Source organism: Jaculus jaculus, chromosome 1, assembly GCF_020740685.1.
Source record: "Jaculus jaculus isolate mJacJac1 chromosome 1, mJacJac1.mat.Y.cur, whole genome shotgun sequence".
NCBI lineage: Eukaryota > Metazoa > Chordata > Mammalia > Rodentia > Dipodidae > Jaculus > Jaculus jaculus.
In genome coordinates, this window is record NC_059102.1 from 221,581,885 (window position 1) to 221,602,571 (window position 20,687).

At 54.0% G+C, this 20,687-nt stretch overlaps 3 protein-coding genes across 4 annotated transcripts; 2 read left to right on the top strand and 1 right to left on the bottom strand.

The window, feature by feature from the left end:
• The first annotated feature begins 277 nt into the window (after positions 1-277).
• Use1 (unconventional SNARE in the ER 1) lies at positions 278-3,389 on the top strand. The gene is made up of 8 exons (XM_045142436.1): positions 278-420; positions 880-929; positions 1,013-1,091; positions 1,184-1,336; positions 1,847-1,859; positions 2,257-2,284; positions 2,537-2,708; positions 2,944-3,389. The coding sequence occupies exons 1-8, from the start codon at positions 280-282 to the stop codon at positions 3,124-3,126; spliced, it is 819 nt and encodes a 272-aa protein (XP_044998371.1). The 5' UTR covers positions 278-279; the 3' UTR covers positions 3,127-3,389.
• Positions 3,390-3,737: 348 nt separating this feature from the next.
• On the top strand, positions 3,738-8,926 carry Ocel1 (occludin/ELL domain containing 1). Of its 2 annotated transcripts, none has more exons than XM_045151097.1 (6): positions 3,738-4,434; positions 4,710-4,886; positions 4,977-5,164; positions 5,665-5,830; positions 5,931-5,984; positions 8,350-8,926. In XM_045151097.1, exons 1-6 carry the CDS (start codon positions 4,261-4,263, stop codon positions 8,509-8,511), a joined length of 921 nt encoding a protein of 306 aa, XP_045007032.1. In that variant the 5' UTR covers positions 3,738-4,260; the 3' UTR covers positions 8,512-8,926. The 2 variants fall into 2 exon arrangements, with proteins under 2 accessions (XP_045007032.1, XP_045007042.1); XM_045151107.1 differs by lacking the exon at positions 8,350-8,926 and adding an exon at positions 6,096-6,357 and having other exon boundaries at positions 4,083-4,434.
• On the bottom strand, positions 7,504-16,323 carry Nr2f6 (nuclear receptor subfamily 2 group F member 6). The gene is made up of 4 exons (XM_004665980.2): positions 15,483-16,323; positions 12,013-12,107; positions 8,830-9,387; positions 7,504-8,148 (listed from the first exon to the last, which is right to left on the bottom strand). The coding sequence occupies exons 1-4, from the start codon at positions 15,761-15,763 to the stop codon at positions 7,874-7,876; spliced, it is 1,209 nt and encodes a 402-aa protein (XP_004666037.1). The 5' UTR covers positions 15,764-16,323; the 3' UTR covers positions 7,504-7,873.
• Positions 16,324-20,687: the final 4,364 nt, after the last annotated feature.

Consider the following 20,687-nt stretch of genomic DNA (forward strand, 5'->3'; position numbering starts at 1 on the left):
CTTAGCACTTGGGAGGTAAAAGTGGTAAGGATCACTTGAATTCTAGGCAAGCCTAGATAGAACCACAGAGTGAGTACCAGGTAATCCTGGGCTAGAGTGAGACCCTACTTTGAAAAAACGAACAAAAATGATCATGGAGAGAACGACTTAGCTCTGAATAAAAAGGGATAAATAGCGCCACTCCCAAATTGTTACGGCCGTCCCAAAGATGGCCCCGTACACAAGGGGTGGGGTCTATCCAAAGGAAGCTTCAAGGAGGCACTTCCGCCCTTTTTCAAGATGGCGCCAGCGGTAGGGGTAGGTCACCGCCCGCTAGGTATGGCAGCTTCGAGGTTGGAGCTGAACCTCGTCCGGCTACTGTGTCGCTGCGAGGCCATGGCAGCGGAGAAACGGGACCCAGATGAGTGGCGTCTGGAGAAGGTAAGTGGTCCCTGAGCGCAGCCTCAGGCAGGCGAACTCCTAGAGGGCGGGTGTTGGAAAAAGTCTCGCCTCGTCTTCCCGTCAGCGCGTCCACAGTGACTGCCCCTTCCGGCCAGCTCCGCCACGTCAAGGTTCCGCCCCTCCGTGAGCTCCTGTTTCGGCTTCAGTCCCCTCCCTCCTGCTGGCCTCTCTCCTAGGGTTTGCCCTCCTGTTGGCCCGCCTCCTGAGGAATGGCCACGCTCCTACTCCCCTCCTTTTCCTGGCCCTCCCTGCGTCAACCCTGGTGCTGCTCCGCCTTTTCTGGCCGCGCCCATTTCCGTGGTCCCGCCCCTGGCAACTTGGCTTCTCTAGGCCCTGCCTCCTCCTAGGCCTGGCCCCTTTCCCTGGCTCAGACCCCAGTGAGCACGATTTCTGGGTTGAGGGGTTTGACCTGGCTGACTCCTCACTTTTGCTCCCTAGTACGTGGGGGCCCTGGAGGACATGCTGCAGGCCCTGAAGGCCCAATCAAGGTAAGTGCACCCCGCTTGGGGGTCTGCTGGGACATCCCAGATACAGCCTGGGAGAGTACCAGTGTGTACTCGTCTACTGGCAGCAAACCCACCTCCGAGGTGATCAATGAATACTCCCGCAAGGTGGAATTTCTGAAGGGGATGCTACAGGCGGAGAAGTTGGTGAGACCCTTCTGCCTCCTCAGTTTCCTACATGGTCCCCAGGGCCCCTAGGACTTACCCCTCCCAGGACACATCTTCCCACTTTTCTGCAGACGTCTTCCTCTGAGAAGGCTCTGGCCAACCAATTCCTGGCCCCCGGCCGAGTGCCCACCACAGCCAAGGAGCGAGTGCCTGCCACCAAGACCGTACATCTACAGTCCCGGGCTCGCTACGCTGGAGAAATGCGGAGTGAGCTGCTGGGGAAGGTATGTTTCTCTTCCTTGTCCTTGGGAACCCTCTTGGACAGCCACAGTTTCTGAGGCTGTGACAGGTTCAGGGACAAGGCATCCCAAAAGAATAGTATTGTCATCAGTGCTTTGCTAAATAAATAGGAGTTTTAGTTCATGACTGCTTAAGTCTGAGTTGGCCCCAGAGCAGAATGTGGCTGGTGGCTGGCTACTTACCACAAGATAAGTAACTATAAGAAGAGAAATGTCACTCTGAAGCTGGGCATGGTGTGGCACATGCCTTTAATCCCAGCACTTGGGAGGCAGAGGTAGGAGGATCACTGTGAATTCGAGACCACCCTGCGACTACATAGTGAATTCCAGGTCAGCCTAGAGTGAGACCTTTCCTTGAAAAGCCAAAAAAGAAAGGCGAGAAAGAAAAAAAAAGAAATACCACTGAGCACTTGACATGGATCATCTCAAAGCAGAAAGGACAGGTATGAGAACCAACAAAGATGGGTGAATTCATGCCTTTTCCTTCTTCCACAGAATATTTCTGGAGGTGAGTCACTCAATAGGACAGGTTTGTTTTGCTGCTATTCCACGTTGCTTGTTCTGCTTGGCTCCTTCAGTCAACCTTTGCCTGAGAAGGTGTTTCCTGAAGTCATGCTTGAAGAATGGCTGGTCTCCAGAAAATACAACACTGAGCAACCTCAGCCCTCAGGCCAAAGCTAGCTAAGGAAGGGCCCTGGGGTTTTGGAATGTCTGTCAATGGGATGGGAAAGGCTTTCTGTAATGGGGCAACCTAGCTAGCTTTGCATCAGCATGAGGAGCCCACTGGCTAACAGCTAAGAGGCTACACAGCATTCCTGGGTAGCAGACATGGCACAGGCCAAGATCAGGAGGCTGGAGACACCAAGTCAACCTGCTCCTGCCTTATTGGCTTCTTTTGCTTCCAGAGCCTGAGCTGGACGTGAGGAAGCGAATGTGAGTGTCCTTAGCTGTTGGGCCATGGGGGGAGGGGAGGGAGCTGTATTAACCTCTGGCCCTGAGGTACTACTGCAAGGGTCCAAATCATCCCACCAAACCCTTCTGGAGGTATTCTTCCCAGAAGCTTAATAGAGAAGGAAAAAACTGAGCTCCAAGAAGGGCCATGGGTGGTGCTGTGGCCTGTAAGATTCTTGGGAAGACGCCACATTAATCCTTCCCTCCTCTTCATCTTTTCCATGGGTTCAACAGGGTGTCAGAGCCCAGGCCTGTGGATGAGAAACAGTCAGCTGCCGAACTGGACCTTGTCCTCCAACGACACCAGGACCTCCAGGAAAAGCTAGCTGAGGAGATGCTAGGCCTGGCTCGAAGCCTCAAGACCAACACACTGGCCGCTCAGACTGTCATCAAAAAGGACAACCAGGTTTGAGACTGTGGGAACTTGTTGGCCTCTGCCTCAGGGCATCAGAGAAAGCTCTCCAGGGGAAGGGTATTGTGAGTAGGCTTTTGCCAGATGAATAGGAATTTGGTAATGTCCAAAATAAAAAGAGAGAGAAACATTCCCAGCAGAGGGCACAGCATTATTAGGAAGGGCCAAAAAGTATGAAGCACCAGGGAGAGGCTCCAGTTCTGTTGCTACCCCCTCACCTTGTCTACAGACCTTGTCGCACTCACTCAAGATGGCTGACCAGAACCTGGAGAAGCTGAAGACTGAGTCGGAGAGGCTAGAGCAACATACACAGAAGTCGGTGAACTGGCTGCTCTGGGCCATGCTCATCATTGTGTGTTTCATCTTTGTCAGCATGATTCTCTTTATCCGAATCATGCCCAAGCTGAAGTAAAGACCAGCTGCTGCCATCTCTAGTGCTCTTGTGGTGGCTGCCCGGAAGCCTCAGAAGCCACAGGGAGCATGCAGAGGGGGAGGGTTGGGTTGTAGAAATGGTAACATCAAAAACACCTTGTTTCATCCTTGTCTACCCCAAGAGACCTGGGACCTGGGAGGAGCCAAACTCATTGTTTTGGCTTTTTATCTCAGCCGAGGCAGGAGGATCACAACTGCAAGGCCAGCCTGGGCTACAACAACAATAATCTGCCCAACCCAAAATGAAAAAAATAAACAATTGGAAAAAAAAAAAATGAGGCCATGTCTCTAGGAAGAAAAAGTAAAGGATTTTTTTTTTTCAATTTTTTTATTAACAACTTCCATGATTATAAAAAATATCCCATGGTAATACCCTCCTCACCACACTTTTTAAAAAATATAATTACTGGGGCTAGGCGTGGTGGTGCATACCTTTAATTCCATGACTCGGGAGGCAGAGGTAGGAGGATTGCCCTGAGTTTGAGGCCACCCTGAGACTCCATAGTGAATTCCAGGACAGCCTGAGCTAGAGTGAGACCCTACCTCAATTCCCCCCCTCAAAAAAAAATACATACATATATAATTACTGGGCTGGAGAGCAGTTTAGGCACTTGCCTGCAAAGCCTAAAGGACCCATGTTGAACTTTCCATATCCCACGTAAGCCACATGCACAAAGTGATACAAGTGCGTAAGGTCACATATGCGCACAAGCTGGTGCACACACCTGGAGTTTGCAGTGGCTGGAGGCCCTGGTGCACCAATTCTCTCTCAGAAACAATTGCAAAAATACATATAATTACAATGGGGCTGGGGAGATGGTTTGGAGGTTTTAAGTGCTTGCTTGCAAAGCTTATCGGCCTCAGGGCCTCAGATTCAGTTCCCCAGCACCCACATAAACAAGAGACCATGAGGCACCATATATGCATATACACACTTGCATATAAATAAAAACCTTATTACCATGGGCTGGGGCCCTTAGCAACAGAGTGCTTGCCTAGCATAAGCAAAACTGTAGTCAATCCTCAGCACCAGTACTTACGTAGGTACGTACATTTTCACAAAGATTTGAGTAGTCTAGAATTACCCTTTTGTCCAAATAAGTTAAGAGTGTGAATGACTGGCTCAGATACAGTGTGCAGTGATTTGGACCGCCTTTCATGTATGGCCCCAGGCCACAGCCCGCCCCTAGGGCCCGCCCACCGTGTAGAGCGCCCTCGCAGTTCCTGCGCGGCCCAGGCTGGAGTTTCCTGCAGCATATCTAGGCTCGGATCCCTGGCGCTGGGACAGGTGACACCGCGCGGGAGGGAGCTATTCGGCCGTTAGGTGGGGTGGGTCTCCGCTCGGGAACTATGACTGTGGGCAGAGGGGACTGAGGGTGTTTTATGGTTCGGGGTCACCACCCCCAAGCTCTGCTCCTGTGGCGGGTGACTCCGTAACTCTTCTGCCTCACGCTCTTCCGGGTTCTGTAGTGGGGCGGAGTCAGGGCGCGCGACCAGCCAACCGCGGGCTTCTATGCAAACGAAGGTGCTGGCGGTCTGCAGCTCTTCCCCGCGCTCCCACAGGCTGTCCTCAGACCTCGGCCGCAGGGCCCTGGCCGAGATGCCGCCCGCAGCTCGCGCCCTGCCGCCCGCGGGCTCCAGAACGCCGCCTCTGCCGCGCGCCTGCCGGCGCGTCAGCGCCCCCAGACCCACGGGCCCCGTGCTCTCCCGCACACCCGACCGCCTGACCCTGGGCCCCGGGTGAGTGTCGTTAGGATCTCCCAGCCTGAAGGACCCCAATCTCCAGGCAGCTTCGTTTACCCTGAACCCTGATACCCGTGGCGCTTGCAGACCCTGGCGCCTCTAGGCCATGAGGCCAGCACCCGCCGCCCTGCAAGCCATCCCCAGCCGGGAGTGCCCGGGACTCAGCGCAGGAAGATTGTGTTTGCTGATGAACTGTGCCCTCAGATCCTGCTGAACCCCAGGAAGCCTCTTGGATCGCAGATGCCTAGCTCCCCTTCAGTGCCCGACTATGAGCTGTGAGTGGCCCAGACACTTTATTTTCAGTGTGTGTGTGTGTGTGTGTGTGTGTGTGTGAGAGAGAGAGAGAGAGAGAGAGAGAGAGAGAGAGAGAGAGAGAGAGAGAGAGATGGAAAGAAGAGACCGGGTTTCACCACGTAGCCCAGGCTGGCCTCAAATTCATGATCCTCCTGTCTCAGCTTCTTGAATTCTGCGGATTACAGTTGTGTGTCATCACTCCCAGCTTACTGTGTGCTTCTTAATGCCTGAAAACTTGTGCTGGAATGTAGTGGAAAGCGTTTGCCCTAGCATGTGTAGGTCTATAGATTCAATCCCCAATGCCTGGAATCTGGGAAGGAGCACTGAGGTAGGGGCTTTGATGGGCAAGAGTCTGCCTAATTGGAAAGGGGGTATGGCATTTTAAATTAGAATCCCACATGGGCAAAGAAAAATCAATTGACTAGATTGAATTCAAAGACAGAATGACTTCTACTAACACTGACCTCCTCCAACCCCGTAGTAAGTACCCACCAGTGAGCAATGAGAGGGCACGCAGCCGTTATGTTGCAGTGTTCCACGACCAATACGCAGAATTCTTGGAGCTCCGACAAGAGGTGGAGGCCACACAGGACAAGCTCCAACAGCTGGAGGCACTGCTGATGTCACTGCCCCTACCACAAAGCCAGGTCAGCCTCTTGGCCCTCTGGGATCTTTCTCCCTCTGCTGGATGAGCGCCCTTCTTGGGTCTACTGCTTTTGAACTCCATCCTCTATCCTGTGCTTGCAGAAAGAGGCCCACGTTGCCGCTCGAGTCTGGAGAGAGATAGAGAAGAAGCGAATGGTGAGTCAGGACTCATGGGGCCACCATGTAGTCTTTGCTCCACTGATACTGTCCTGAAGTTGGACCTCAGGTTTAAATGCTGTTAGACTTTCCCAGCTCTTATCCTCCCAGGATCCTGGCTTCCTGGATAAGCAGGCTCGCTGTCACTACCTGAAGGGTAAACTGAGGCATCTCAAGAGTCAGATCCGCAAATTCGATGACCAAAGGGACAGCGAGGGCTGTGTATACTTCTGAATGTCTGGAGACTGGCAGTGGCCAAGACCCTTATCTGGGAAGACTTATTAGAATCTCCCTGACCCAGTCCTTTCAGTGGAAGCCGGTCCTACTAGACATTCCAGAGAGTAAACATCAATTAAACACCTGTGTGCAGCTACTCATCACGTCTGCTCAATTGTCACCAAAAAGCATTCTATTTTCCAGAGGTGAAACATTCAGAGAAAGAGGCTTATCCAGTATCCCAGGTGGGGGGCACCTGTGAGTTACTCTTGGCTACACAAGGAGACCTTGTACCAAAAAAATAGCGTCTGTGGGGTGTTTCAGGTGTCCAGTTGGTTAGCATGCAGTATTTAGGGCACATGATGGAAGCGAAATGGGCCAAGGGCCTAAGTCCCTACCTGACCTACATTTTACTAGAGAAATGGCCTGATGAAGGTGCAGATCTCGAAGGACCTTGATTTCCACCCCAAATAGTTCCTTGATTTGCCTGTCTTGGATTCTGAGAGTGTACATCAAGCCAAGCTCCCTGCCAGGCTGTGGACCACATTCTGCCCTCTCTGAATCACAGGAGACAGGAATAAGAGAGGCCAGTTGTAGATGGGCAGGTCCCGGGTGCGGTGGTGCACTCCTTTGATCCCAGCACTCAGGAGGCAAAGGTAGGAGGATTGCTGTGAGTTCAAGGCCACCCTGAGACTACAGAGTAAATTATTCCAGGTCGGCCTGAACTACAGTAAGACCCCACCTTGAAAAAACAAAAAAACAAAACAAAAAAAAAAGATTGACTTCAGTAAACCCCTAGTCTAGGGAAGTATTCGTAGTCATGGGCCATTGGACCACAAATCAGCCAATGAGCCTAAGATGTCTTTCTGCAAGAAGGGGCTATATGAGTAGGGTTTTGTAGAAAAATTAGGAGTTGGGCTACTGATTAAACACAAAGCTAACCCCTATTATAAGCACAGAAGGGCTAGTCCTGACTCTCACCTCCTATCAGAGCCACAAACTCGAATCCCTTGTATCCCCAAACACTAACTCAGTTAAGTCCACATTTCAAAGTGCAAATTTTAGGAACAGATTTTTTTTTAATTAAGAAATTCAATTCTAACTGGTTTGGACAGAAAAGGGAAGTTCTGAACTCATGGAATTCAAAACACCTAAGGGTTTTGAAGGTATAGCTTGAACAAACAACTCCAAAGTTGTCTTGGGAAATTTTCTACTTTGGTTGTCCATTGGTCAGCACCTGCCAAGCATGTGCGAGGCCATGGGTTATGTCCCAACCATGCAAAAGAGGACCAGGGAGGCTGTCCAAGTAGGAAACACCTTTATTGGCCTTGATTTATTCATCGTTGTGTCCAACGTGGATCACATGTCCAGAAGATCTTTCTGGTCCTTGCTCCCTCTCCTCAGCCATACCAACCCCTGAAGAAGCCAGCCTGCCACCCCATGAGTTCATGACCCTCTGTCCCTCACCCTCAAAGGCTCCAGTGAGGACAAGGCTGGGGCCTGGAAGATTCATGTCTTTTTGGTTTCATGATCATTAAAAAAAAAAAAAAAAAAGACAAACGCTTCACAGTCTTTAAAAAATCATAGTCCCAGGAAAGTGGGCAGGATGCTGTGCCTCAGGGTCCCCCTCCAGGCCCCAGCATCCATGTCCCATCAGGTGCCAGTCCCCACAGTCACTGGCCAGAGCCATAGGGCCAGTTGAAGGTGCTCCCAGACAGCAACATGTCTCGGATCAGCGTCTCGATCGGCGTCTTGCCCACCAAACGCATGAAGAAGAGCTGGGAGATAAGGGAGGCTGGGACAGCGCGCAGAGCAGGCAGGCGTAGCAGCAAGCGTCCAAATCTCTGGGGCTGGGATGGGTACTGGGCGCGCACGTACTCTGTGAGGGCCACCTGCGCCTTCTCCTGCAGGCTCTCTACGTGGGCCGGGTCCGAGAGGCCGCAGGCATCTGGGTGAAAGGGCATAGAATCACTTCTGGGAAAGTAGGAGGACAAGGGACCTACAGGGGTGGGGTGGAGCACCACTGGGGCGGGGCAGGTACTCAGGAGGAGGAAAAGGGGTCCAGGGCACAAAGGCAAAGTTCGCCCTCAAGAAATATTAAGTAGGCTTCATCTGTGAGAACACCCTCACAGGGGCGCTTCTGTCCTAGGTGCAGACCCTGCTGCGCAGCCGGTGGCCGGCCACTCTCCGCTCCACTCTCTATGGGAGGGACGTGCAAGTCACGCCCCTAGCCCAATCCATGCGCAACCACGCCTACCTGGAGGCCACCTCTGGAAGCGAAAGTCAGTGGGGCCCAGAACAGTGGGGGTAGAGACTGAGGGCATGGCAAAACCAGGGTGGAGTGGGAATGTGGCCCGGATGGCGGTGTGGCCTGAGGTGCACTGTGGCTGCATTGTGGGCACGGTCTCGGGGATCTATTTGGAGCGTGACCTGGGCAAGGTCTTGGGCTGAAGTTGGGCGCGTGACCTGAAGCAAGTTGGGGTGGGGTTCGGTTCGTAAGCATAGCCTGAATTACAAGTGGGGGCCTGTTGGTGGATGTTAGGGCGCATTTGGCGTGTGGATATGACCTGGAATGTGTTGGTAAAGCAGAGGGCGTGGCCTGGGTCCCCGCCCCGCCCGCGAGGCTCACCCGGCGTGAAGAGCGCGATGGCCTTGAGGCAGCCGAACTCGGCGGAGTCGACCTGAAGGCGGCCCAGCTTGTCCACCTGCTCCTGAAAGGCGCGCACCTGGTCCATGAAAGCCACGGCGCGCTCGGCGGCCATGGGCGCGGCGTGCAGGCCCGCGGCGGCCAGCAGCGGCGCAGTGTGCAGGGGCAGCGCCGCCTGCGCCGCGTTCAGCACGAACAGCTCGCTCCAGCTAAGGCGCAGCAGCGCCACCTGGTCCGCCACGGGCAGCTCCGGGAAGAAGGGAGCGTGGCGCGCCCACTCCACGGTGCTGAACAACAGCCGCGCCGCCAGCTCGCACACGTTGTCTATGCCCAGCACGGCGCCCGCCGCGCCACCGCCCCCGCCGAAGCGTCCGGCTGCTGCGGGGTAAGGCTCTGCCCGCAGCAGTTGCATGATCAGCTCGGACACCGGCGGCCCCGGGAACAGGTCTCCGCCCACCGCCACCAGCGCTCCGCCCGGGGGGCTGCCCGAAGAGGCCGCGGCTCCCGGCAGCGCGTGCGGGATGCGGCCGCGCTGCACAGCTGTGGGAGACAACGTACGCACGGGTCACTAGGCCACGTGGACCCCAAGCCCAGAGATCGTCAACCTGACCCACCTTCCAGCGCCCACTTCCTGAATCCCGCCCGGTCCCTTCTCCAAGCAATGATGAGAGATGGGGGAAGCTGTGGAAGCCTCTTCTGACCCTCATGGAGGAGCCTAGAGCTGATGTTGGAGCATAGGAGCACCAAGTCCGGGCCAGCTTGGATATCAAAACAAATGTGTCATCCACTAGCCTCAACTCTGTCCTACGAGACCAGCCATCGTGGGTCTCCAAGGGCAAGTTTCATCTGACTAGTCCTAGGACAGGGAGCAAGGTCCGGTCTGCAGTAACCGCTCTTGCTAGCCTTACTTGTGAAGGCTTACACCTGTCATCTAGCTACCCAGAACTCAGGAGGTGGAGGCAGGAAGATCAGGAGCTCAAGGCCACATAGTAAGTTTAAGGCCTGCCTGAACATGTGAGACCCTGTCTCAAAAAGCTGAAGAAGGAGGGTTGGAGAGATGTCTTAGTGGTTAAGGTGCTTGCCTGTAAAGCCAAAGGACCCAGGCTCAATTCTCCAGTACCCATGTAAGCCAGATAAACATGGTGGTGCATGCATCTAGAGTTCATTTGCAGCAGCTGCAGGCCCTGGCATGCCCATTCTCTCTTTCTGTCTTTCTCTCAAATAAATAAATTCAGAAAAAAAATTAAGCTGAAGGAGAAGAGAACTCACTGCTGACCTGGGCAACAGGGAAACTGAGCCATCAAGCAACAGATGATTGGCCAAACACCTGGTGTAGGAAAAGAAGCCTGGGTCTGGAAGCAGGCAGAGACTAATAAGTGTGCTTTAATGAGCTGACATGCTGTTCACAAGCTGGGTGAAGTCCAGGTCAGCCCAGGTGGAACCAGCTAAACCCAGGAATGTTGATGGACATGGGCAGGGACCAGGGGCAAATATCAGAGAAGCAGAGAGTCCCAGAGCTACCTGTCCAATAGTTGGATAAGGCTCCAAAATGTTCCTGTAGTCCTCCTAGCAGAACCTGAGGGAAGTTCCTTCTTAGATCAAGAACTATGACTTCTTCCCTTGCCGTTCCTCACCCAGCCATCTTCTTACCTCAGTGCCTTTGCACTGGCTGTTGCTGTTTCCTCAAGCCCCCATCCTAACCACAACTCTATTGCTATCTGCCTCCAGCACATGCCTCACCAATCTGCCTCAGTTTCCTCGTATGTAAAATGCAGAAGGTAATGGTGATGAAAATGTCATTCACTAAATTAAATGAGATTTGATATAAACTTAGTTAAAGTAGTGACTGTCTAATGGATGGAATGTAATTCTAGCAAAGAATGTTTTTTTTGTTTTGTTTTCTGTAGCACTTACTGTATGCCAGACAATAGACCTGGTCCTGGGGATGTTAACTGAGCAAGATAAAGGGCAACGGACATTCTGTCAGGGGTATAAGTAAGTTACAGAGTAAGGTAGATAAATGGTTCCAATAAAGGGGTTGGGGGCTTGTCTTCAAGAAGTGAGGGAGGGCGCCTGGCCCATAGCTGAAGGAAGAGTACTTTGGACAGAGGGAACAGCTGTGCAAAGACCCTGAGGCTTGCAGCATAAACTGCGATTACAGAAACTTCTACCCCTTACAGGGAGGTTCTAATTTGGGGCCTATCGGGATTTTCCATCGGGAAGACAAGTAGAGGCAAAATCCAGGTTTGGGGAGAAGGGCTGGGACAAGAGCTGTCCTCAAACTTAAAGGGACAGAAAGACTAACTGAACAATGTTTTGTTCTTTGCATTTTGAAACAGGGTTCCCCAATATTGCATTTTGAAACAGGGTTCCCTAATATGGCAGAGGCTGATCTCAAACTCAAGATCACCCTGCCTTAGCCTCCTGAGTGCAGGGATTTAGGTGCATCATCATCTAATCCTAACTTCCCAATTTTAAGAAAAAGACCCTGAGCAACCTTTCCCAGCTTCTCCCATATAGGCCGCATAAGAAGAAACCAACTTTAAAAGCAGGACACATTCAAGGTATGCTAATAAAGACTGCTCACCTGGCCCTTGACCCAGTAGAGCATGCTGAAGCATGTAGCTGTGCATAAGGGGACCCCACCTCACAATCTGACATCAGTTCCTGACCACCAGGGCTCCATAGGGCCGCCTCTGGATTCCACTTGAATTCTAGGGGTGCTTAGTACAATCTAATACCAGCTGACCAGTATGTTTGTTCATCCAGATCCCCTGGGCAAGGACATGAGGCTGGGCCTCCCTCTGGCTGCCTTTTGCCTTAATCTGCCTGCATTCCTACCTTGGGCAAACATACAGAACCCAGGATGAAGGGTGGAAGGTGAAGAAATCAAATAAGGAAAAATAGATCCTGGTTCAGAGAGGGACAAAGAGGTCACCAAGGGAGCAAAACAGGGGAGCTGGCCCAAAGGCCAGAGAAAGCCTGGGCAAAGTCCCAATGTGGGCTACATAGGAACTTTCCTCAAGTCAACCATCACAACCAGGGGACCAGGTCCTAACTAGATCCCCCAGCTGGGGTTACAGGGCCCAGAGAGAAATTAAATCAATGGGAAAGAGGTCAGTGGGCCCCAGCCTCTGCTGTGTCCACACCTTCCTCACTACTCACCCTCCTTTCGCATGCCCACTCGGAAGCACTTCTTAAGGCGACAGTACTGGCACTGGTTCCGGTGGTGCTGGTCAATCTGACAGTCTCGGTTGGACCTGATGACACACAGAGGCCAGGGTTTCCTGTGATGCCTACATCCTCCTGCCTGGAACCACCCTGGGAGCCACCTTTGGAAGGAATCCCTGAGAGGCACCAGTGGGAGCTCTCTGCAACTGGGGAAGGTTGCCCCAAAGGGGTATACAGACAGACTCACACTGCAGGCTTATGAAGAGTAAAGGGCAGTCATACTGAGTGGTGATGGGTGGATAGGAGTCTTGGGAAGTTGATGAGCACACCAGGAAGGGCACTTTGGAAATGGGATTTGAAGGATGAACAGAAGTTTTCTGGGGAAGTGGAAGAGGGAAACCATTTCTGACAAATGGTACAATAAAAGCAGAGGTTTGATATGCAAAAAGATGGAAAATGGAATATTTTAATTTTATTTGGTCACTGTCAAGACAACTGCCAGTTGTCACTGGGACCCCAGCGTTGTGGGGCTCCAATATAGCTTATAATAAGAAAGGAAAGAGGAAAAAGAGAAAACTTTCCTCTCCCCTGGGAACCCCAAGCAACCTCTGGGAGAGAGAGATATGCCAGGATGCTTCTTTTGGGCAGCCCATGAGGATTATCTCACCAAGGTTAGGAACAGACATCCCTATGTCCAACTGGGTACAAAGAGGCAACTGGAGACAGACAGAAACCAAACCCACAGGTGTGGAGTTGGCCTTGCCACCAGACTTTCCTCATCTGTAAGTGGAGTACCAAGCTATGTGGGGGTGCACTGAGCCAGGAGACTGGGGAGTTCTCAGCCCAGGAGATCAGGACAGTTAGGAAAGCTGAGGCCCTGAGGTTTCTGGTGGCCCCAGAAAGGGCAGAGAAAACTCAGACACAGCTAGAACAAAGCCCATAGCCATGCACATAGTGGGAGGATCCTAGGCAGCGGGGTGGAACCAGCCAGGCTTGGGTGGGCAGGGGCTTCCTGGTAAGCGAAGACTTTCTTTCTACCTCAACTTCTCCAGCTGTGAAGCTGGGACAGATCTGCCCCCCCCCCCCCGATTAAAAACAACAGTAAGTTCTTCTAATTATCTCACCTAAAGCTGATATGCTTTACCCAATGGCAATGGTCCAATTTGGCATCATCCCTGGGCTTTTGGCTTCCAATCTAATTTTTCTGTTTGTTTGCTTTGTGAGCTTTTGCTTCATTTTGAGATGAGGTCCCACTGTGCTGCCCAAATTGGCCTCAAACTTCTGGAAAGCCATCTTCCCATCTCAGCCCCAAGTAGCTGGAACTCACAGTGGGCAGCACTGCAACCAGCTTTCCAGTTCAATTTGATCACAGCCCTACCCTGCTCACACTACCCATAACTTCCTATTGCCCTTAATCCAGCTTTTCATAGACCCACTTGCTTCTTTTTTTTGGTTTTTGAGATAAGGTCTCACTCTAGTCCAGGCTGACCTGGAATTCGGTCTGTAGTCTCAGGATAGCCTCAAACTCCTGGTGATCCTCCTACTTCAGCCTCTCAAGTGCTGTGATTAAAGGCTTCACTAGCATAACATCTCCCATGCCTGGGTGGGTTCACTTTACAACACAGCCCACCTGCAGACCCCTACACACACACATACACACACACACACACACACACACACACACACACACTAGATATTTCATTACACCCTCTTCTGCTTGCCAGACTCTATAATTTTTATTGTTGTTGTTGTTTTGTTTTCTTTTTCCAGGTAAGGTCTCACTCTAGGCCAGGCTGACCTGGAATTCACTCTAGCCTTGGGCTGGCTTCAAACTCACAGGGATCCTACTATTTCAGCCTCCCTAGTGCTGGGCTTAAAGGCATGTGCTGCCACCACACCCAGCTCCAGACTCTATACTTTAGGCCAGCTTCTGTTGTCTCCTCCAGACAGCCCTCTAACTCCCTTCCCCCTCCCCACAGCTTCTCCCCTGGGAACCTAGAGCCCGCAGGCCTGGCCCCCAGGATGTGCTCAGGGTGGTTGCTGAGCCAATCTGAGGCTCAGAGAAGGACAATGATTACACTAGGTCAAATAGCTCATGTTCCAAAGAAACATCAGTGCTTGCTGCTCAGATTCCCACCTTCAGAGAGTATGGAGCACGTGGGACCCCAAACTTGCACAAGCTTCCTCCTTCCTCCCCAAAGACCCAGCCATAGCATGCACCTTATTCCAGCAGCAAGAATGAGGCCAAAGTCTGGTGGCCCAGTTACAGCTGGAGGAGGGAGCAAGCCACTCCCACTATGGTCACCCCCAATGAGTCCTAAGCCAAGACTTGCACGGGCCAAACTCCAGCTCAGGGTGTCTGTGTGGCCCCACCAAGCTGGCCATCAGCTGCTCCCTCTGGAAAAGCAGACTTCGCAAACTCAAGGATCAGGTATCCCAGCCGCACAGATCCTCCTTGATAAAGCCCACCTTAAGTGAGGCCCCTTATATGTCACATCTATTAGGACCTCTGTGGGTCTCAGCTCTGGGCATCTAGTGAATGGGTCCATCAGTCCCACGCTGCAGAGACCCTGCAAGTTCTCTGGGGTGCAGAGCAGGGCTGCTCAGGGTATGCACCCCCAGAGCTGGACGCCCAACCTCTTTTGCAAGGGACTATCTCCAACTTCACCAAGAGCAGCTAGCAAGCAATGCCACACCCTTCCATGCCGTGGAGGGGTACCCCAGCCAGGTCAGCCTCAGGGAGCTCCCTCATCTTGTAAACAGAAGCCCCAAAGTTTAAAGGATTGTCCTGAAGCTGAGGTTGGCATCAACCCTGGTGTGGGGGGGGGGCGGTCAATTCCGGTGGCCCTGTGGGCCCTCCAGTGTTAGTTTCCGGTGACCCAAAACCCACGGGGTACCCCCTCAGATGGACAGGTCCAGCTCTCCACCCAAAGCAGCATCCCAACCCCTCTCCAGCTAAAGAGGCCACGCAGAACCACCCGCCCAGAGTCCCTTCAGCTCCTGCGGTGGACAGGGCGACTTTGGAAGTGATATTTGACCCCAAGGGCGCGCCATATCGATCTGCGCGCGGCCGCAGACAATGGCCCCCGGACGCCGCCAGCTCCTCGATACAAGTGCCACCTCCGATTCCTGCGGGGCACCGCGCGCCACAAATCTCCAGAAGAAGGGGGCGCCCTGAGGAGAGGGGGTACAGGGTCCCACTCCTGACAGCACCCGCGACCTCTCGGAGCGCGGCAGGACTGCTTCCTACGGGAAGACAGGGGAGGAGCCAGAACCACCTGCTGGGGGGGAGACCTGCACGCATGCAGTGCCGACTGTATACATGATCTCGGCAGGGGCCGTGCCCGCAGCTAAGGGGGGGGGGGACAGTGCAAGCTAAGGGAAGGTCAGCGCCAGGCCCAAGGTGACCGAGCAGGTCCAAAAGCATGCCCCAGGCGGACTGGGAACCCACGCGGGGGTCTCACCGGCAGGTGTAGCTGAGGTTGCGACGGATACTCCGTTTGAAGAAGCTCTTGCACCCTTCGCAAGTGAATACGCCGTAATGCTTGCCGCTCGACTTGTCGCCGCACACCACGCAGTCCACTTGCAACCCTGGCCTCTCCTCATCGCCCGGCTCGGCATCGCTGGCCACACCGGGAGGAGAAGCCGAGTCCTCCTCGGCCGCGCGCGGGTAACCTCCCGGCTTGTCCACGCCGTTCGTGTCGCCACCTCCGGGACCGCCCCAGCCACCGGTCACCATGGCCATAGCCCCAGGACAGCGGAGCTGGGGCGCCCCCTTGCAAGTCCCTCCCTTCGGGCACGCCTGGTAACCCGAGGGGGATTCCCCCCTTACCCGACGCGCATGCAGCACACGGGGGGCTCCGATTGCACACACACACCCCCAAAAAAGTTTTGCAGCAACTTCCTGCGGCCGGTCCGCGCACCGGGGCGGAACTGGTCCGGCCGGTTCCAGGCCAACTTTCCCACGCGTGCGCGCGGCCGACGGGGCGCGCTACAGGCGAGGGCCAGGGGCGTCTAGGTCCCTTAGCTGGGTGTCCTGGGGACCCGGTAGGGACGCACGGGCCATGGCGTGACCCGGGGCTGAGGCCAACTTAGCGGGTCGCCATCCGGGTCGCGCGCGCGCCGCTGGAGCTGGGGCGGGAGGGGGGGAAAGTTTGGCTGCAAGTTGCGCGGCGAGGGGGAGGGGCGGCGGGTGCGCGCTGGGGCGGGTCACCGCGTCCCCTCCCCCGAGTCGCCTCTCCGGGCTCCACAGAGTGCGATCCGGGCCTGCAGAGCGCCTGGTCCGGGGCCTCTGCGAGCTGGCGTCCCCACCACTGCAGCCGTGCCCGCCCAGCCTGCGCCTGCGCCCCGGCCCCAGCCTCGCCCTCGCCCTCGCCGCCGACCCCGCGCGCTGGCCTCGCGCTGCGGCCGGTTTGACACACAGCGTTCCATCGGCGGGGGCGGGGCGGGGGCGCGCGCCGCGGGCTGGAGGCGGGCGCTCGTTGCCCCGGCGACGGCCGCCCTTATAAGGGCATGGGGTGGCCTTGCGCGGCGCCCGGAGGCCCGGGGCCGGCGGGAGGGACGGGGGCGGAGCGGCGCAGTCGCCCGGCCTGACCCTCCCCCCACGGTGGCCCCAGCTCCGGCCTTAACCCCTGCAGACCCGAGGCTGTCCCCTGCCCTGCCTGCAGCCTGGAGCCATCTCCTGTCCAAGGCCCTGTCTCTCTGGCCTTGGACGCGCGCGCAGGCACACATACACGCACGCACGCGCGCTTCCCAGGCAGAAGCAATCATGAAGAGGACTTTTGCGCCTGGGGCACGCCCATGCACCACACACTCGTCTGCATGCATGCACACACCCAGAGGGCATATCTCTGCACGGTTACATGATGGATTATGCTTGCTTCCTCTTCCAGAAAGTCGCCGCGTCGGATCCCCCTCCCATCCCCCTTTCTCTGCTCGGGTGAACACCTGGTGCCCGGAATCTCCAGGGGGAAGGGATGTGGCAGTCGAGGATGGCTGACTAGGCTGTGAGGTCAACGGGTCTCTCATTTGAACCTCTTGGGGGCAGGGCACACACAGATCCTCCAACGCGGCCGGAGGTTGTTGGAATGCTCACTAGCCTTGGGGGTCTCTGGGACCCTGTCCACTTCCTTTTCTTTCAGTGTTTTACCGAAAGGGTTTGGCCTGGTGATCGGCTGGACAGCAGATGTTGCTCCCTGTCGCCACGCCTCCAATTCTCTTGCCCCTTTCCAGATCCAGAATCTTTGGGAATAAGCATTTATGAAGCACCTTTTGTATGCAAGCCCCCCCCATAAGCATTAATTAAGCATCCTTTTACAGTAAGGAGCCGCTGGGAAAAGCTTGAGTCTCATGGGCTTAATGCTTGTTAACGTTTAACTAGCAGGAAAAGTCCTGCCTGAGGCAACCTTTCACCTCTGAGTCAAGTAGGTCCTGCCACCCAGCTTGGTCGGATTCCTGCCCTGGCCTGAGTCCAGTGTGGACATCAGAGGAGTGGCTGGACTCTGAAAAGAGTGGTGGGGGGGTGGACAGTGCAGTGGTGCCCTCTACCCCATGTGCTCTTTCACCTCTTAGTGCAGTGAGGCTTCCTGTGAAAAGCTCTCTTAGATGAGACCTTCCTAGGGGATGTACTTGGAATTATGTAACACTTAGAGAAGTACTGGCTCTCCAAGCCTGGTGCAGCCAGCCTCTGAACCTGCCAGGAAAGTTCTGGAAAATACCTTATCAAATACAGAAAGCTGCCGGGTGTGGTGGCCCACGCCTTTAATCCCAGCACTCAGGAGGCAGAGGTAGGAGGGTTGCCATGAGTTCGAGGCCACCCTGAGACTACATAATGAATTCCAGGTTAGCTGGGGCTAGAGTGAGACCCTACCTCGGAAAAAAGCAAAACAAAATTTTAAAAATGCAGAAGTTAGGAAGAACTATGGCTAAACTCAAGCAAGGACTTCTTCCTACAGATCTGATGAGAGCTAGTTCTGCCCATAATCTTATGTAAACTCTGTGGGGGGTGGCACCTGGGTAGGCCTGGAGACACTTTGGTTCGGGGGTATTTGTATGTTGTTTTAGGTGGAGAAAGGTACCCTAGGCCCCTTGTCCTGGATCTGCCCAGGATACTTAGTGGGGGGCATTGGGTGGGGGCCTTAGAGAAAAGAGGGAGAATTTAAGCCAGGTGTGGTGGTGCACATCTTGAATCCCAGCACTCAGGAGGTAGAGGTAGATGGATGGCTGTGATTTCCAGGCCACTCTGAGACTACATAGTGCATTCCAGGTCAGCCTGGGCTAGAACAAGACCCTACCTCAAAAAAAAAAAAAAGAAAAAGAAAAAGCCTGGGTGTGGTGGTGGGGATTTAGAAGGAAATGAAGGCTCTGGGAGGAGGTACTGGGAAGAGGAGGGAGGCAGGGAAGGTTGGGGGACAGCACTTAGAAGGGACAATCTTGAGTTGGAAGGGAAAAGGAATCACTCCTTCCTCATGGGGGGGGTTCCAGAACCTAGGGTGGTTCCAGCTTCAAACCAGTAGCCCACTGACACCTCACCCCCCACCCCAGGTCCTTTTGGCCTGCCTGAGGGTGAGCTGAGCTTCGCCCCACCTCCTGACCCCTGCCTGAGGCCCCGTGGTGACATTTGACCTTGTAGCAGCTGAGGTTCAGGGACAAAAGGGTCTGGGCCCATCTGCTGCGGAGGCACCCGTGGGAACAGCCAGACACGGCACTGGCAGCCTGTGAACCTGCTCTGCCCCACCCCTGCACAGGCGACCTTGGCTGCCTCTGGCACCCCACAGTCACCCTGGTGGGCCTGGAGCCTAAATGACTCTCAGCTTGTTACTCCCCAGGAACAAGGTGGCCTGTCTCAATTTCCCTGATTCTTCAAAGTCCACCTTGGCCCAGAGAGTGCATAGAGACCAAAGATGACCAGTTCCACAGCTTCCTCCAGGATTCTGTGTGCCCTCCCTCCCACCTCCAGTTCTGCCTTGGGTTCAATTCTGAGCCAAAGACCTCAGGGTCACCACAATGTCCACAGGGACACTCAGCCTCCACGCCACACACTTGGCCAGGTGATACTTGTGCCTTCCTCCAGGCTAAGCATAACTGTTTTTGTTTTGTTTTACTTTTGTTTTTGTTTTTCGAGGTAGAGTCTTGCTCTAGTCCAGGCTGACCTGGAGTTCACTATGTTGTCTCAGGGTGGCCTCGAGACCACAGCGATCCTCCTACCTTGGCCTCTGAGTTCTGGGATTAAAGGTGTGTGCCACCTCACCGTGCTATACCTTTCTCTCTAATTCTCCTCTAGGATTTCAGCCTCTGCCCAGGAGGCAACAGCTGGTCATTAAGTCCTATCCCTTGCCCCACCCAGTGCCTCAGCACTGCTGGACAAAGAGGTGTGGCCTATGCAAATAATTGCTATTCAGTTAGCTGCTATGAACCAGGCAAAACCTCCCCCCATTGCTTCCACGTATACAGGGGTCCATTGGAACAAATGTGGTCACCTCTTCCCAGCAAAGCACAACACAGGACAGTCCCAGGCGCCTCCCATCCAGAAACTCTGTATATTAGAGCTGCCTGTTTGCTTTCTTTTTCTTTTTCAGATATGTGTGAAGGAGCAAGAATATTTGTGGTGTGATGTGTGTGGCATGTGCACATGTGTGTACACAGAAGCATGTACCCTGTGGGCATGTGGAAGCCAGAGGAGAATGTCCCATGTCTTCTTTGATTGTCCATTTACATTTTTCTTTGAGACAAAGTCTCTCAGTCAACCCAGAGCTACTGTTTCTCTGGCTGGAAGCTCCAGCAATTCTGTTTCCACTCTGTGCCAGGAATGGGGTTGCAGACATGGGTGACCATGACCAGTTGTTTATGTGCTGGGGAATAAACTCAGGTTCCAATGCTTGAGCTATAGTGCTCTTACCCACTGAGCCAGACTTCTCTCCCCACTGGAAAAAAAACCTTTTTGCCAGGCATGGTGACACACTCCTTTAATCCCAGCACTTGGGAGACAGAGGTAGGAGGATCTCTGTGAGTTCGAGGCCACCCTGAGACTACATAGTGAATTCCAGGTCAGCCTAAGAACTCTGGTTCAATTCCCCAGTACCCACATAAGCCAAATGCACAAGGGGCATACACATCTGGAGTTCAATTGCAGTGGCTAGAGGCTCTGGCCCGCCCATTCTCTTCCCTCCACTCTCTCTGTCTCTCAAATAAATAAAATTTTAAAGAATATTTGAGAGAAAGACAGATAGAGGGAGAGAATGGGCACGCTAGGGCCTCTAGCCACTGCAAACAAACTCCAGACTCATGTACCACCATGTGTATCTGGGTACGTGGGTATTGGGGAATTGAACCTGGGTCCTTAGGTTTCATAGGCAAGTGCCTTAACCACTAACCATCTCTCCAGCCCTCACCCTCACACTTTTTTAAGACCCAAAGATGGAACCCTGGGCCTTGCACAAGGTCAGCAGATACTGGGATGGAACCATGGTTTGCCTGGTTCTGACTCTGTGACCCACAAATTGCATCAGTCTGGGTGTGCAAGTCCTTGAATCCAGGCCTGATCCTACCTGTGTCAAAATTGTGCCCCATGTGGCCCAAGACTTTCTCAAGTGCTCACCCCACTCCCATCAGGCCCTCAGTACAAATAGGCTTCACCCCACATTGCTAACATGCAGTCATTCCACACAACA

Bases quoted from the DNA above. Each gene is read 5' to 3' on its own strand.
- Use1 (XM_045142436.1), top strand. From the start codon at position 280: ATGGCGCCAGCGGTAGGGGTAGGTCACCGCCCGCTAGGTATGGCAGCT. The intron at 421-879 runs GTAAGTGGTCCC...TTTGCTCCCTAG, and splicing joins ATGAGTGGCGTCTGGAGAAG to TACGTGGGGGCCCTGGAGGA. The intron at 2,285-2,536 runs GTGAGTGTCCTT...TGGGTTCAACAG, and splicing joins CTGGACGTGAGGAAGCGAAT to GGTGTCAGAGCCCAGGCCTG.
- Ocel1 (XM_045151097.1), top strand. From the start codon at position 4,261: ATGACTGGCTCAGATACAGTGTGCAGTGATTTGGACCGCCTTTCATGT. The intron at 4,435-4,709 runs GTGACACCGCGC...GCGCTCCCACAG, and splicing joins GATCCCTGGCGCTGGGACAG to GCTGTCCTCAGACCTCGGCC. The intron at 5,985-8,349 runs GTGAGTCAGGAC...CTTCTGTCCTAG, and splicing joins AGATAGAGAAGAAGCGAATG to GTGCAGACCCTGCTGCGCAG.
- Nr2f6 (XM_004665980.2), bottom strand. From the start codon at position 15,763: ATGGCCATGGTGACCGGTGGCTGGGGCGGTCCCGGAGGTGGCGACACG. The intron at 9,388-12,012 runs GTGAGTAGTGAG...TGTCTCCCACAG, and splicing joins AGTGGGCATGCGAAAGGAGG to CTGTGCAGCGCGGCCGCATC. The intron at 8,149-8,829 runs GTGAGCCTCGCG...CCTTTCACCCAG, and splicing joins CATCGCGCTCTTCACGCCGG to ATGCCTGCGGCCTCTCGGAC.